Below are 14,960 nucleotides of genomic sequence, written 5' to 3'. Positions count from 1 at the left end.
ACACACACACAGAAATATATGGATGTTAATATGCACGCACATGTATACAGACACACTAAGTCTTTACTCTCTCTCTAACACACACTCAAACATAAACCCTTCTTCACTGCCCTGGCTGTGCACCCAGGGGGACAGCAGTGACTCAGAACGAGTCATGCACACACACACATCACAAACTCTCACATACACGCAAACACTTGCGAAAATGCCAAAACTGAGGAAAACTTTATTGGTTGCAGGCCTCTGAGCTCCTGCAGATGTAAGTTGGTATCTGAGGTAAGCTGCACACAACAGAGTTTTCTGACCTTCACACAGAAAGCTGGGAGATCTGATGACATGACGACCATGTGATCCGTTTTCACGTGTGGTCAGATTATCAGATATCGTTCTTTTTGTCAACGTGTGTTGCTAAAAATAAATCAGTCACATGTAAGTGACATTATGATCAGGAGCCATAAAAGTGACTCTGTGAAGACAGATGAACTGAAGCTAAAGTTTATATTTATCAGTACTGAAGGGTGCCAGCGCTAAATCTTTCTTTGATGCTGGATTAAGGATTAGCATTTAAATATATTTAGTTGTCGTGTCAAAATAAATCTATATTAGGAGAGGCTGCCTCAAACACGGCAAAACTGTTGGACAAGATGTTCAAGCAGCTGACGTCTCGAGTCCTTTGTGGGGACAATAAGCGGGTCAACAATCACGAGACCCGTGTCACGTGTAGACATCCCTTCACTCAACAGCCAGATATGAAAATAAGATTCATGTTTGCCACCAGAGCGTGGTTGTTGTATGAATGTAGGTTGTAGATGCCTTGAGGGGACGGAGGAAACAGGATTTTGGCAGAGTTTTTCGTCCACCCCCCCATCCTCATGTAGAGCCATTAATCAGAGACAATATGAAGTCATCGCTGCCTCATGGGATTTCACTGCCTGGAAAAATAAACCTTACATGGCTCATGAGCAGAACTGCTACCACTGACATCACGAACTAACAAGCTTTGGCAGCCTGTGGTGCATTCTTCTTCTCACGGTGGAATCTTGTTTGAAAAAATAACTTTTTAATCAAATCAGCTTGAGACTGGGAGGGTTGATTAGATGTTTGTTCCACTTTTTCGTGAAGGTTGAAGCTAATGAAATGCGATGATAGGAAATAATAGGAATCAATCTGCGGGTTAGTGAAAATGTCAGATCTCGGGGAAAGCGTGATAGTTTCCACGAAGAGGGAGGAATGAACCACAACTCCCCGAATACAAGCTTCGACAGGAGAGGAGAGGAAAGACAAGGAGGAAGGTGGAGGAGAATAAGTGAGAGGAATAGACAGAGCAGAGGAGTAAAATCAAAGAAAAGAAAGAAAAAGACGAGAGGACAGATGGATGTATGTTGTAACACAGAATGGGGAGGTGAAAGAGGGCGGTTATCTGGCATGGTGCTTGTGAGCAAATGTATGCGTCATTGAAGCTATTCCAAGATGCACAAATGCACCCTTGCTCACTCTCTCTGACACACACACGCACACGCACACACACACACACACACACACACACACACACACACACACACACACACACACACACACACACACTTTGATAGGCTCTGGCTGTTTCCTTGACAACAGTATAGTATTTTCGGGGATCAGAGGTGGCGGTTGTGTGTACGTGTGTGTGTGTGTTTGACACCACTGTTAAAAGCTTGTTAGTCAAAAGGGATGTGGCCAAAATTGCAAAACGAGGTCATTTTTCTGGTGAATTCAACAGTTTGGCGTAACTGACAGAAGGACTACTTTCATCGCACTGACTTAAATAGCTTGATTGTTCCTGAAAACAACATTCAGTAAAAGTACAGATGAAATAAAGGAGGGACGAGTGTGTGAGCAAAGACCCAGGAGATGTTTCAAAGACCCCACAGTCATAATATCGCCAACGTGTCAAATCTATTCTCAGATCATCTAATCGCTTTAAAAATTCATTGACGTCATTTAGGGACAGAGACAACAAACAAATCTGGATGGATTTGAAAATATTAGCTGCACTTCCTCAACTGTTTTAGATTTGGTGAGAAGAAGGAACTTCACACTTATCTGGAGCTTAATGACCTTCACACATCTGTGGCAACCTAATAGCTGTCAATATAAAGCTGTTATCTGTATCTAATTAAAGGCTGTTCTCAGAGGATGCTTCTGAGAAATACACTCTACTTGATAGATCTTCAAATGTAGATGAAATGTTGACACACATATACAGACACACACTCCCAATGCGTCAGATACACACACACACACACACACACACAAATACACAATAGTCCCCACCTAGACTTCACTACAGGAAATCAAGCATTTCCTGTTGCATTTGGTACAGGATGTGAGATTAGTAACTCGCTGTGTTTCAGGGTATTATCAATGAGAGCCACACTCACTGTGGACCACACTCTCACTCACAGCACTTTTGAAGTTCTATAATCAGCGGTAATCATATTTATATGAGATGCTCTGCTCCCACACATCTGATGAATAAAGATCTGGGTTTATAAAAAGGCCATGATGGCACGGATACGTGCTTGTACGAGTATGGCAAAGAGAAGATGGTAAATCAAAAACAGGTGGCATGCTGAGAGAACTGACTGGCTTTTCTCAAAGATATTCATCAGATCTTAAAATCAGACCTCATTTAGAGGTCTAATTAAACTCAAAATGTCTCCTTATGTGTGTGTACGTGGTGAGAAGAAATACAGTATCAGTCACTTTGGACAAAAGTGCCAAATGAATGTAGTGTAATGCAAAATGTATAATCCTCAATCAATCAGTCTAATGATGCCCATCAGAGATTGGAGTCATTAGCTTTTACCATGAAGCCCAAAGCGTTCTTGTCTATCACACTCTGTCATGGCAGCGGTTTAGTACTGTACTACCTACCTACATGCTTGAACAAATACAATTTTAACTACAGAACTTCTAACACAATTTACAGATTGATACAGAACAAATGGTGCTCATTTAACATGTAAATGAGGACATCATCAACGAATGGCTAAGGATACTAACTGTTTGTCTGCAACATGTAGCATAGCCTCAGTCTATTAGGATTACATCATGAACGCAGCAATGTCAACATGGCGACGGCTAAACCGGCGACTAGCAGCTAACGGTGCTAACAGCATAAACAGTTAGCTAACGGTGCTAACAGCATAAACAGTTAGCTAACGGTGCTAACAGCATAAACAGTTAGCTGAAGAGGAAGTTTACAACCAAGTGTTAATTAGCTAGCTAGCTACAGATGAAAAGAAAACTGCTAGCTATCTGCAGATGTCTTTGTTAGAAATAAGAAGCCTGCTTTTGTCTACTTCTGTCTAGATTCCACTGTTATCATTGTAAACTGCAGGGCTTAGCAAGGGGGTCAATTAGCAGAGCGTCTGCAGAACAACAGCGTCTGCATGTGCGCACTTGCATGTGTGTTTAGTGATCAAGCAACTACAGGAGAAGAAGACTTTATCGCATCACTGTTGTGTTTGTTGCTGCAGTGTAAACAAGGGTCAAGTGTTGCCCCTGTGGGGAGAATTTTAAAAACAGTGCATGTGCCAAGAATGTATAAATAAAAGACACCCCCAAGGGCAAACAGCATGCTCAGCAAAGCACACATAATGCACGCATGTACACAGGGCGGGAAAAAGAGACAGACAAATACATGGAACAATGGATTGATAGATAAAGAGAAGACGAGATGCAAAGAATAAAAGGAGGCTGTTTCCCAGAGAAACAACCTCAAAGCCAAGCAGAGATCTTTTTGCACATCGCCTGATGGTTACTATCATACCCATGTGATTGAGTGATAACACACTGCACCTCATTTCTGGGCACCAGACTCCACCAGTAATACCAGACAGCTGGGAGGCAGAAAAAGCAAAAGTGCAGTTTAACCGTTTCACTGCCAGACAGAATTGAGTTGGTTGTGGTCATCTGACTAAAACGGTTCTTTCTCAGTCTCTATATATTAGTGTTTCACGCCAATGAGTATTGATGAAAGTGTCACTAGACCTCTCCCAGTCCCGCCTGTCTCTACCGCTGCCTGACAGATCACTGAACAGAGTCATCTTTGTGATTTTAATGGCTGGTCTGCATCTGTATAATCTGCTCCTTCCTGAAATTAAACCAAATCTTCTGATACAATTGATTTAAAAACAAAAAACTTGCCTCATGTATTCATGAGGCAGATACATGTGGTTTATCTCATCACTGGAAAATCTAAAAATGAAGAGCTCACCACTTCTGTATTTCATCGCTTATGCAGAGGGGATGTTTTTTGTTGAAGTTTTGACCACAAGTGAGTCTGCATTTCCCCCCCTGCTGTGTGTCTCTTTCCCCTTTGCTCTCATGGGAATGTAAGGGGAGTAAATATGAAGGGGAGAAGTCACAAAAGATTTGCCTGTGTAATAAAAAACAGTTAAATATTCTAAGTGAGCATCAGTGAATCACAACCCTTAAATATAATTTGAAACTGGCCAGTGCAATGCCTCATAGTGAAACACATCAGAACTAATAAACCAAATGACAAAAGTAGTGTTTTTGTTGGATCCTTCTCTCTCATTACTCACCACTACCATGATGCAATTAAAGAGGATTAGCTGCAGAAATAGAGGGCATGCTGACAACGTTAGCTGGTTTAAAACAGGTATGATATGAAAAATAAGAAAACTGTGGCGGTGCAAATGTTGAACACTGAATACAATAAATACAACAGTGGGAACGAAATGGAAATGAAAGAGTTGTGATGAATGTTACGAATCGAATCAAGCCTGATGCATACATTTAGTGGAGCGGTTCTGCTTTTCAATTCAATGTATTCTGTTTTAAACTGAATTATTGTACATAAAACCGGACAACGTGGCCAAAAAGGGACACTTTTGGGATGAAGTCCCCTGTCACGGTAGCAGATCAGCAAACTAACTCAGTAATATTAGTTACACTACAGAATAAAGTTTGAGCTACTGGTCACACCAGACCAAGTGAGGCTGCAGCAACAAACCGACAGAGTGCATGGGCTAAATTGAGAAAAAGTGCATTTTATTGCTTTTCATTTGAAAGAGGAACATTGAGTTAATTAAGCTTTTAAAAGTTTTGCTTAAAACAAACTTTCCTATCAAAACAAATGACAATTCAAGAACGTCTAAATCACCAGCCCGGTTAAAGAGATAAAATATACTTTTAACATGTTTCAGATTTACCCCTCACAAGACTGACCAATGTGGAATCTACCAAAACTTAAAAGATGCAGAAGCAAAATGCCCCGTGTAAGCGTGTTTGTGAGTGTACACATAGTATGTGTCATGTTACTGTGGGACTGAAGGAAGAGTGAGAATCTGCAGGTAACACAAATGAGTCTCTTGTTTACAACAAGTGTCTGTGGCTTGTCGTTTTCACGAGACTCAGAGTTTAATGTTGTGGCTTGATCTGTGTAATTTGTAATTTGGCCGTTAACTTTCCGTATGTAGCAGACCAACACTACCACTAATAGATACACTTTACGCATATATTGCACCAAATGGTCAGTGGGCTGTAATATGTTGGTGACTAACTTAACAGGAATTATTTTTTTTAAATCATAATGGCGTCAGATGAAAGACATCTTCTCTGCACAAAAGGTTCAGTAAAAGGACTTGAGAACAGCAGATACGGTAAAGGATGCAGCAGAGAGGCAGCAATATCTGCCTGTTCAAGGACTGAAGCGCCTCTCTTGATACACAGACTGGCACAAATGATCTAGGAGCCCACTTACGGCTTTGAGCAGGGGCATCAATGCACATAGAGATGAACAGCACTCGCCTTTGTACTCGCTCACTTTGCTTTCTTAGTATGAGAACAACTATACTTTGACAGGAAAGTTCCTGTATGTGTGTCTGTGTGTGTGTGTGTGTGTGTGTGTGTGTGTGTGTGTAAGTGAGTGTGTGTGTGAAAACCCAAGCTGGTGAACCACTTCTGGTAAATAAAATAGAAGTGGGCTTTGCTTGCTGGTGTCATCTCTGCATTGCTGTGAAAGCAGATAATGAGGCTGAATTCAGACGAAGGTTTGAGGGGCTTGAATGACTGGCATGTATTATGACTGTATTCCCTCTCATTGGAGGCAATTTGATGAGATTATTATTATGTTAATGTTGTGCTATGTGCTTGATATCATAGCACTAGGACTGTTAAAGCCACACAAATGTAGGTCTACACATGAATACAGCAACAAGCTGAGGACTTTGATACGTAAAGCTTTTAAAGTGACCAAATCAGTCACAAAACAATGAAAGCAGTAAACCGGGACAGCGTGGGCATCATCACTCTGCTGCATTATCAAAATGTACATGACTCTGTGGAGAACAGTGTGATGTTCACACTGTTCTAGTGAATGAATGAATGAATGAATGAATGAATGAATGAATGAATGGGTGGCAAACTGATTTGGAAGAACTCCTCATGGTTTGGAGCAATTGCAGAAGTTAAATAGCGAAAGACTCGCATACATAAATCAACAAGTGCTCTATGTTCTCTTCTTCAACAAGACGTTCATGATCAGAGGTATTTTTTGGGGCATATCATGGCATCCACTTCTGCTCACATCTCTCTGCTTTATTTCCAGTAAGCAATGGAGTCTAGAAGTGCTGAGTCTTGATGATCATCAGCAAAGGTGCGAGCATCAGAAAGCGCCTTGGGCGCCTACACAGTTTCAGCCCAACTCGCACCATCGATCTCTCCAGTAACCACACAATTAGACACACTGTCCTGTCCTTGTATCTGCTTAGAGTCGCTGTGATACACATTGATCATAATGCAGGTGCTCTCATTGCAGTCAAATAAAACAAAGGGACCGACTTAAACTCACAAGACACGTTAACTATTGTGGCAGACGAGTGTATGAGACAAATCTGTATGAAAGACGTAGAGAGAGAGGTGTTAGAGATTAACTGGAGAGATAAAGTTCTTGGAAATCCGGTTTCCGGAGTGTGTTTTTTGGGTTTCAAACGTCTACCACAGATATCCCCATTTAACCTGGTTTTTCATTCTATATCAGAAACATAATCTATCATTAGTGACACTGTCTCTGCACTGGAAGATAAACAAAGACATCTCTCATTTAAATCACCTGCTGGGAAATTGTGTAGGCTAGAGTGAGGCTGTAACCTCAAACCAAAACCACAGCTTCTCATTTTACACGTCGAGTGTAAATAAGCAAGTCATTTACCAGCTACTGTAATTAATCTTACAACCTGCCCTCCTGTGAATGAGCTCTCCTTCTCACAGGTCAGTACTTATTTCAGCTCCCTTTTCACAGGAGGGGTGAGTTTAGTATAGAGGAAGGATGTGGAAGGAGGAGGGAGTCAGACTCCTGTGCACTCAGAGTCATGTTTTTATGTTGTAGCAGAACAAAAGATATCTTTTTTTATTCCAAACATTCTTTTTCCTTGTCAAAACATGACACCTACATTACCCACAATGCAACTAAATCATGGACATGAACCTTTCAAATCAACGTAGCAGGATGGTTAGAGTGGCAGACAGATTGTATGTGTACTTTTGCCATTGCGACCGTTGTAGTGGGGTAACTTCAGTAGCGACTAAACCGACATACAGCAAGTCTAGAACGAGCAGTTCTACTTCTATTCTACTTCTATGCCACCGACAGTTGGCCAGAGATTTGGGTGTGTTATGCTAGTCGCGGCTAGTGTAGCCTCGAGCCACAAAAGGCTTTATACAGCGATATTCAAGTATATACAGTAGTACTCCCCAAGACGTGTAAACAGACTGTGGTGGGTAGAAGGAAACAAAACACTGAAAACATATGATAGATATGCAACAACATGCATGTGAACAAATGCATACAAGGAGAAGTTCAAGCTACATTATTCACCATATGTGGAGTCCAAACTTAACTACAAAGGCTACGTCCAACAATACCATTTTCACATTGTCTCGGTAAATACGACTTCAGGAGATGGTTAGTTTAGCATAAACACTGGCGTCTCGACAGGACTGCAGACTGTCTCAGAGCGACACCATTACCCACTGTACAACCACAACTTGTCGTTTTTACACTTGGGTTTTTGTTTAGATTAATCAAACAACATGTGATGTGCGTGCTGGTATGTGTGTTGTTTAACATTTTGACAGAGCCAGGCTAGCTGTTAGCTAAGCTAAGCTAACTGACTCTTGCCTGCAGCTTCATATTCATCGAACAGGTACGAGTTTGTCAATGATTTGATGACTCGATCCTTTTCAAGTCCACCGTTGCCACACTGGCACCGCAGCTGGCCCATGACAGCAACTTATTGAGGAAATGAAAATGTGGTGAACCGAAATCCTCCACAGCCTGGCCTCCTGCCACCCAACATTCACTTCTCCTATTCTGTCACAAAGAGGAAGTCTCGGGAGAGGACAGACAAGAGGAATCAAACATCCGCATTATATATCCCACCTCTCCTCCATGATCCACCAATTTAGAACAAATCAGTTGCCATCTTTGTGTGGCTTGTTGTAGCGTAAAGACTACTATACAAATGTCCAGGTGGCCCTCTGCGGCCTAATAACACTGTTTTATATGAGTATTCTATGTACTACGGTTAAAATACATTAGACTATGTCTCAGCGCTGTGAGCAACCTTTTAGTCACTTACAGTTTATCAGCCTTCATAGCTACAGTCACAGCAGACATATGATGTGTCTTGTTTGGGTGTGTTTGAAAAGGGACTGTTTGGCCTCTTCATCACCTCTGTCACTCAACTCTTACTCTCATTTGATACCAGCGTCTCATACTGCAAAACTCCAAGCCCTGTTCCTGATTGTAACAAAACAAAGGACGCCAGGACCTCCAATATACTGAAATACATCTAAAACAATAGCCTCAACGTTAACACTGCTATAGGCTCACAGTTTCACCCCCCACTCATGAGCAAGTTCATATTTTTGTCTTGAAAAAGACAGCTCAATTAATAAACCAAATGGGCATGTAAAATCAGATTAGACCTAATTAAACCCCCCACTTCTTGCTGTTTGCCATTTTTTACAGACTGGCAGAGTGACAGGGAGTTTAAGCATCCGTGTAGATGAAGGGGAAGTGGGAAGGACAGCTCCATATGCGTTACGTCAGCCCGGGGGGACAGCTGGGTCCGACTGTCTTTTCCTGCCACACTCATTTGGCCCCAACAATCATCCTGTCTTGTGCTAAAGGTCTCTCGTCGCTACAAGGCTCCTTGGCACTATCTGGGAGCTACAGACGAAGAATATGCTGATTAAACATGCCTTCATTAAAGCGATTACATGCACAAGGCGGTTCAATTTCCCACGGGCAGCCAGATAACGATGAGGGGGAAGAAGTATAAAAAGGCTTTTGGAGCAGAGATGGGATTTCGGTTCATGGAGGAGAGGAGGGGGTGAACGAGGGATTGACGACGGCTGCTTGATAGCGTTAATCTAAGTGACCCACACACTCTTTAAGGACTAACAGTCTTCTGACTTAATATGCTGCTGTGTGAGCTGTCCTCTGCTCGCGGGGACAGCCAGCTCTTTTGCCCCGACGAACACCCCTACCTGACTCACCACACCTACAGGCCGCTTCCAGTTCACCGAGCTTCCAGAGTGGAAGACCTTGCCAAAGACGCAGGAGCGACGTTACTTCTGGTTCATTAAATAAAGCCGGACAGTGCTTTAGTGCCTGAACAAGCTGCGGAGGTTGTGGTGGGAGGCGAGAAGCAAAGGAGGGAATTAAAGTCGTGATGAAGGCCAAACGAGCATCAGCAGCTTTCAGGCGTTCCTCAGTTGTGTCCTTTTCTGACTAAAGTTTTGTTTATGAAGTGAGTGAAGGACAAACAAGGTTTTATTTGATGAATGAGTATTCATGGAGGCCAAATCAATTATTTGAGCAATTACAGACAATCCTACTTTTATGTGTCCAAATCACTATTTTGATTGAACTTGGTGATTTTGCAATTGACCTCACTCTGTGGTTGAACCAGCTCGGTCAGCAGTCCTGGCTGGTTCCACTTCATTGAATTCTCAGTAAAAAAATACATTTGGGAAGCATGATTCATAACTGAAAGAGACCAGATGTGTTGTTGACATTTAGACTTTCTGATAAATGACACACTTGTAAAGTACAATGTGACATATTCAATTATTTCCTATCATGTATGCTAATGTGGACTTCTACCTCACACAGCCAGCAGTCATCATGTGATGTGCTAACAGCCAATGAGAACAGAAAAGTGTCTGTAGGCCGTCTGTAGGCGCCGTCTGTACCACCGGAGGTGTTTGCACCGATACGCTTCTCTGTCGCTTTCATGTTTCTCATGTTTCTGCTGCTACTTTTGTTCTTTATTGCCCTACTGTCGACCTGAATCACACCGGCGCTCAAAGGAAGTGACAGAATTGCATGTATGAGGTGTTTGAACTGTGTGCCTGTGAACTCTGGTGCAGAGCCGCATGAAATGATGTGCATGCCAGCAAGAAATTGTTCAGAGCCTCAGAGCCAATTAAGGGTCTCAAGTAGGAAAGTCCCACGTAAATAACAATATACATATATATATATACATACATATATATATATGTATATATATATATATATATATATGTATATATATATATATATATATATATGTATATATATATATATATATATACATATATATATATATATATATATATACATATATATATATATATATATATATGTATATATATATATAGTAGAGTTTATTTTCTGCACATTTAGCAACGATAAGCAAAAAAATACTTCAATCTGATTTAGGGTTCGAAATTCTCAGTTACATATTGAGACAAAAATAGAAGAGCTGTCTGACAATATATTAATCTTATGAAATATTTCTAAGAATCTTCCTCCTATTTATGATCTAATCTAACAAACCACATGCGATAAGCGGTCATAGCTTTGTGATTATAACCTTTGGTGAAGTTTATGAGGTCACTCTGAAACTGGAACTGACCACTGGGTGATACTTCACTCTGTTTCCCTGAAACTACTTCTGTTTCTGTTTCTCTGTTTCCCCTGATGTTTCTCCTCACTCACACCGGCACATCGGACCGCTGATTCAGTGGGAGGAGCTTGGCTCAAACTGACCGCTGTGTAACAGCTGGCCAAACTGCAACGCCCGATTCCAACACACTGAGGGAGTGCACAGGATGCGGTTGATGTTGCTTCAGATATTCTAAAGAATTGTCCTAATCCCGTCGATGTCACAGATAAACGCAGCAGGTCTGGTGAGGGCTGACTGGTACACCTGATTTCTCACTTCAGGTAAGGTGAGTATTGGTGCAAAATGTGATAGAAAAGGTTCAAAGGTCAACCTGGTCTTATTACATTAAGGAAACCCAATTTAAAAAGAAGAGTTTAACCTGTTTAACCTCATATTCAATATTGAATTAGACTGTTACAGGCCAGGTATCCATCACATACACATTAAAGACTGCTCAGCCTGTGAACACACTTGTATAATCTCTGAATCAGAGCAGAATAACCCAGGTGATGTCATCAGGGTTGTTTTTCATCATCTATGTACAAATTGAGTTTGTTAGAAGTTCATTTGGAAGGCACGGGGGGGTCTAAAGAGAGATGCTGTTATATTAAATATGGGAAAAGTAGGATCCTGTGTTTCTTGAACTTGACTTGTAAAAGTCTGAATATCTCTTAATCCACCGTTTGTGCGTCCCCTAAACTTATACTGCAATATCAAAATGCTGGGGTGCCCCTTCACAGCCCAGACTACAGACAATAACTCAGTAGAATAAACCGTAAAATGTTCGTTAAATTCCACGACAACAATCACACCGTGAGTCCAAAAATCAAGAGATCACCTCATTTACCCCACATGTCCTCGCTGACATCTCTCGTGTCAAGTGTGCACTTTACAGCAGACTGAAAATAATATAGTTACGATTTGACTGTTTTACCCACAGTGCAATTTTGTGATACTCCCATTATCTTCAAACTGTTCAATGTTACATGTGAAGTGAGAAAATAATGACTTTACTATTCCATTAATTTAATTTAGAAACAACTAAGAATAGCCTCATCTTATCTAAAGTTAATATATTCGAAGAAATATGCTTGAAAAGGTGCTCGATAAAAAAGGTAAGGTGCTGCCATGATGACAAAAACACAGAAACACACATACGTGACCTGAGGATAGATGGCAAGTCGAACTAGACGATAAGAACGTGCGTGGGCGCATTGCCCTCTGGGAAGTGATTCAGAGGTCATTACCATACAGAGAAGACAAAGACGTCTTTCTATCAAACAGGTGTTCAGTCCAGGGGACATGTCTTTACTCTAACACAGCCTACCTTAGTCATTTGTTTACGCTCCCTTGATTCCTATTCAGTGCCCTTAATATAAACAGTGAAGAGAAGAAATACCCACTGGCTCGAGTCCGCTCCAATCACTATACTTCTAAATGTTTAATGGCAGCAACAACTACTGTTTTGCTACAATATTAATAAGAAGTACTGTTTAAGGTGAGCAACACTGAACTCGTTGTATTAGTAGCCTATTAACTATTTCCATCGCTGAGCAGTAGGCTACACTATGAGGCCTTTTTAAACTCTTTAAATATTGTTGTTTTTTTACTACATGAGTTCTGTCTGATAGCCTGAGCATATGCCTTCCTTTGCCAGTCAGACATTATCCTTCATGCATTTTTGAAGACAACACGCCCAACAGTTTACGACACCGACCCGTCCTCTCCCTGCCTGCAGGGTGAAGGCAGGCAGCGCTGCGCCTCCTCCGCCTCCCACATCCCGGAGCGCTGGACCCGCGCCAACATGGGATTGGCTTCCCGCTCCTGTCAGGGAGGAACTGGTGCGCCAGGATACCCAAATATGGACCGTCCGATATCAGCCTGGGCCGCATATGACTCAGCACCGGACTATATATCCGTACCGCTGGGGTTTGTTGCTTAGAGTGAAAGGCAAAGCGGTTGTTGGGAGTGTGTTTTCTGTGCCCCAATAGGTCCAGTTGGATAAGGCTCCCTGTGTATGTGTGTGGCTGTGAGCTGTGAGACACGTTCAGACCGACTTGTTCAGAAACAGTAAGGAGTGTGGATGTGCCCTTGCATCTATTTTATGCGCTTTCACCTGGATTGAGTCCCCCCCCCCCCCCACGCCGGACAGACCTCGTCTGTTTACGGTCCTTGATCCTGGCAACGACGTCAGCAAGTGTGTCTGACTTCCCGGAGGCGGGGACCACAGAGGAAACAGCCAATCAGCAGGCTGGCTGGAGCGCATGAGGAGCCGGATGATATAAGAACAGCGGAGCGCGACGGCCGCTTGTCATTACAGAGGAAACAGACGAAAAGCTCAGTTTGAGAGCAGAAACGACTCCGACACGCGCGTGGAATCAAAACATCTGAATTAGTCACTGGACTCCGCTTTGAATTCAACTAAAGGCACAAATCGACGACTTGGTACAGTACAGTTCCACTATTTTGGAAGTTTTGCTTTGTTTTTGATAGCTTTGGTCTTCAGTATAATAATACAGCGGGACTTTGTGCTGGAGATTGAATCAATTGGGACACTAAAGCCACGCAGCATCTTTGCAGCGCACTCTTGTATTTGACTTGTATTTTGAAATATGTCCACAATAATGGAACAGCCTTTTTATGACGACTCGTTTCTCTCTGCTTATGGCCATCCAGGCGCAGCCCTGCCAGACTACAAGCTGCTTAAGCAGAATATGAACTTGAACTTCCCCGATTCATATCGGCACTCAAACTTCAAGCCACAGCACCTGCGCGCCGATAGCGATTTCTATTCGGCCGGGACGGCGGACGTGAGCTCACTGAAGCTCGCCTCTCCGGAACTGGAGCGACTGATCATCCAGAACAGCAACGGGATCATCACTACAACGCCTACGCCTGCCCAGTACCTCTACAACCGCGGGATCACAGAGGAGCAGGAAGGCTTCGCTGACGGTTTCGTTAAAGCGCTAGACGACCTGCACAAGATGAACCAGATGGCTCCTCCGAACGTGTCCATCGGCGGCATTGCCTGTGGCGTCGCTGGCGGGGTCGTCTGCTCGGGTCCAGCCACCGTGTTCGGCTCATCCATGCAGCAAGACGGGCTCGAGTACACCACCCTGAGCAGCTGCAACACGAACCCCGGTCTGTCATCCGCGGCCAGCTATCCCTCCACCACCATCAGCTACCTGCCGCACCACCAGTACCACCAGCATCCCCAGGCCATCGCGCACGGATCTCACCACTTCCAGCACTCCCTGGCCGGCGCGGGCATCCACTCGCAGCGGTACGGCGGGTTGAAAGAGGAGCCTCAGACGGTTCCAGACATGCTAAGCAGCGACGGGTCTCCGCCGATGTCCCCCATCGATATGGACAACCAGGACCGCATGAAAACGGAGCGCAAGCGGCTGAGGAACCGGCTCGCAGCCTCAAAGTGTCGGAGGCGCAAATTGGAGCGCATCTCGCGTCTGGAGGACAAGGTGAAAGTGCTGAAAACGGACAACGCCGGACTGTCAGACACGGCGTCCGTGCTGCGGGAGCAGGTGGCCCAACTGAAACAGAAAGTCATGACGCACGTGAGCAGTGGCTGCCAGCTCATGTTGGCGCCCAAAGTGAAGTCTTATTGAGGAAACAATGCACTTTAAAAAAAAACACTGGACACGAACTGCACTGACAACACAATGAACATTGACTTTAAACATTGTCTGTCCGAGAGAACTGGACCAATGTGGTTTCTGCTGAAAGAGGCGCAGCAGGAACCACACAAGACTAAAACACTTAGGGCATTTTTGAATACGTTTTTAAAAGTGTCGTCTTGGCTTTGCCTGTTTACATTTTACTTTAATTGCGATCTGTGATACATTCTTCTGTAAGTTATTCGTGTTCGTCAGGCTGAGCCTGATGAGCCTGTGTTTTTTACTTGTACAGTATATATTTAAGTAAATGAAATTATGAAACTAA

General features: G+C 43.1%; 1 protein-coding gene across 2 annotated transcripts; it reads left to right on the top strand.

Moving 5' to 3' along the window:
• Nucleotides 1-13,298: 13,298 nt before the first annotated feature.
• On the top strand, nt 13,299-14,960 carry LOC142948546 (transcription factor JunB-like). 2 transcript variants are annotated; one of them, XM_076090648.1, is made up of 2 exons: nt 13,299-13,448; nt 13,680-14,960. In XM_076090648.1, the coding sequence occupies exon 2, from the start codon at nt 13,718-13,720 to the stop codon at nt 14,624-14,626; it is 909 nt and encodes a 302-aa protein (XP_075946763.1). In that variant the 5' UTR covers nt 13,299-13,448; nt 13,680-13,717; the 3' UTR covers nt 14,627-14,960. The 2 variants fall into 2 exon arrangements, with proteins under 2 accessions (XP_075946763.1, XP_075946762.1); XM_076090647.1 differs by lacking the exon at nt 13,299-13,448 and having other exon boundaries at nt 13,464-14,960.

This window comes from Anarhichas minor, unplaced genomic scaffold (genome assembly GCF_050575085.1).
Source record: "Anarhichas minor isolate MPS153535 unplaced genomic scaffold, ASM5057508v1 ptg000012l, whole genome shotgun sequence".
NCBI classification, from domain to species: domain Eukaryota; kingdom Metazoa; phylum Chordata; class Actinopteri; order Perciformes; family Anarhichadidae; genus Anarhichas; species Anarhichas minor.
This window is presented reverse-complemented; position numbering and strand designations above follow the sequence as displayed.

Coding starts and splice junctions, on each gene's coding strand:
- LOC142948546 (XM_076090647.1), top strand. CDS start 13,616: ATGTCCACAATAATGGAACAGCCTTTTTATGACGACTCGTTTCTCTCT.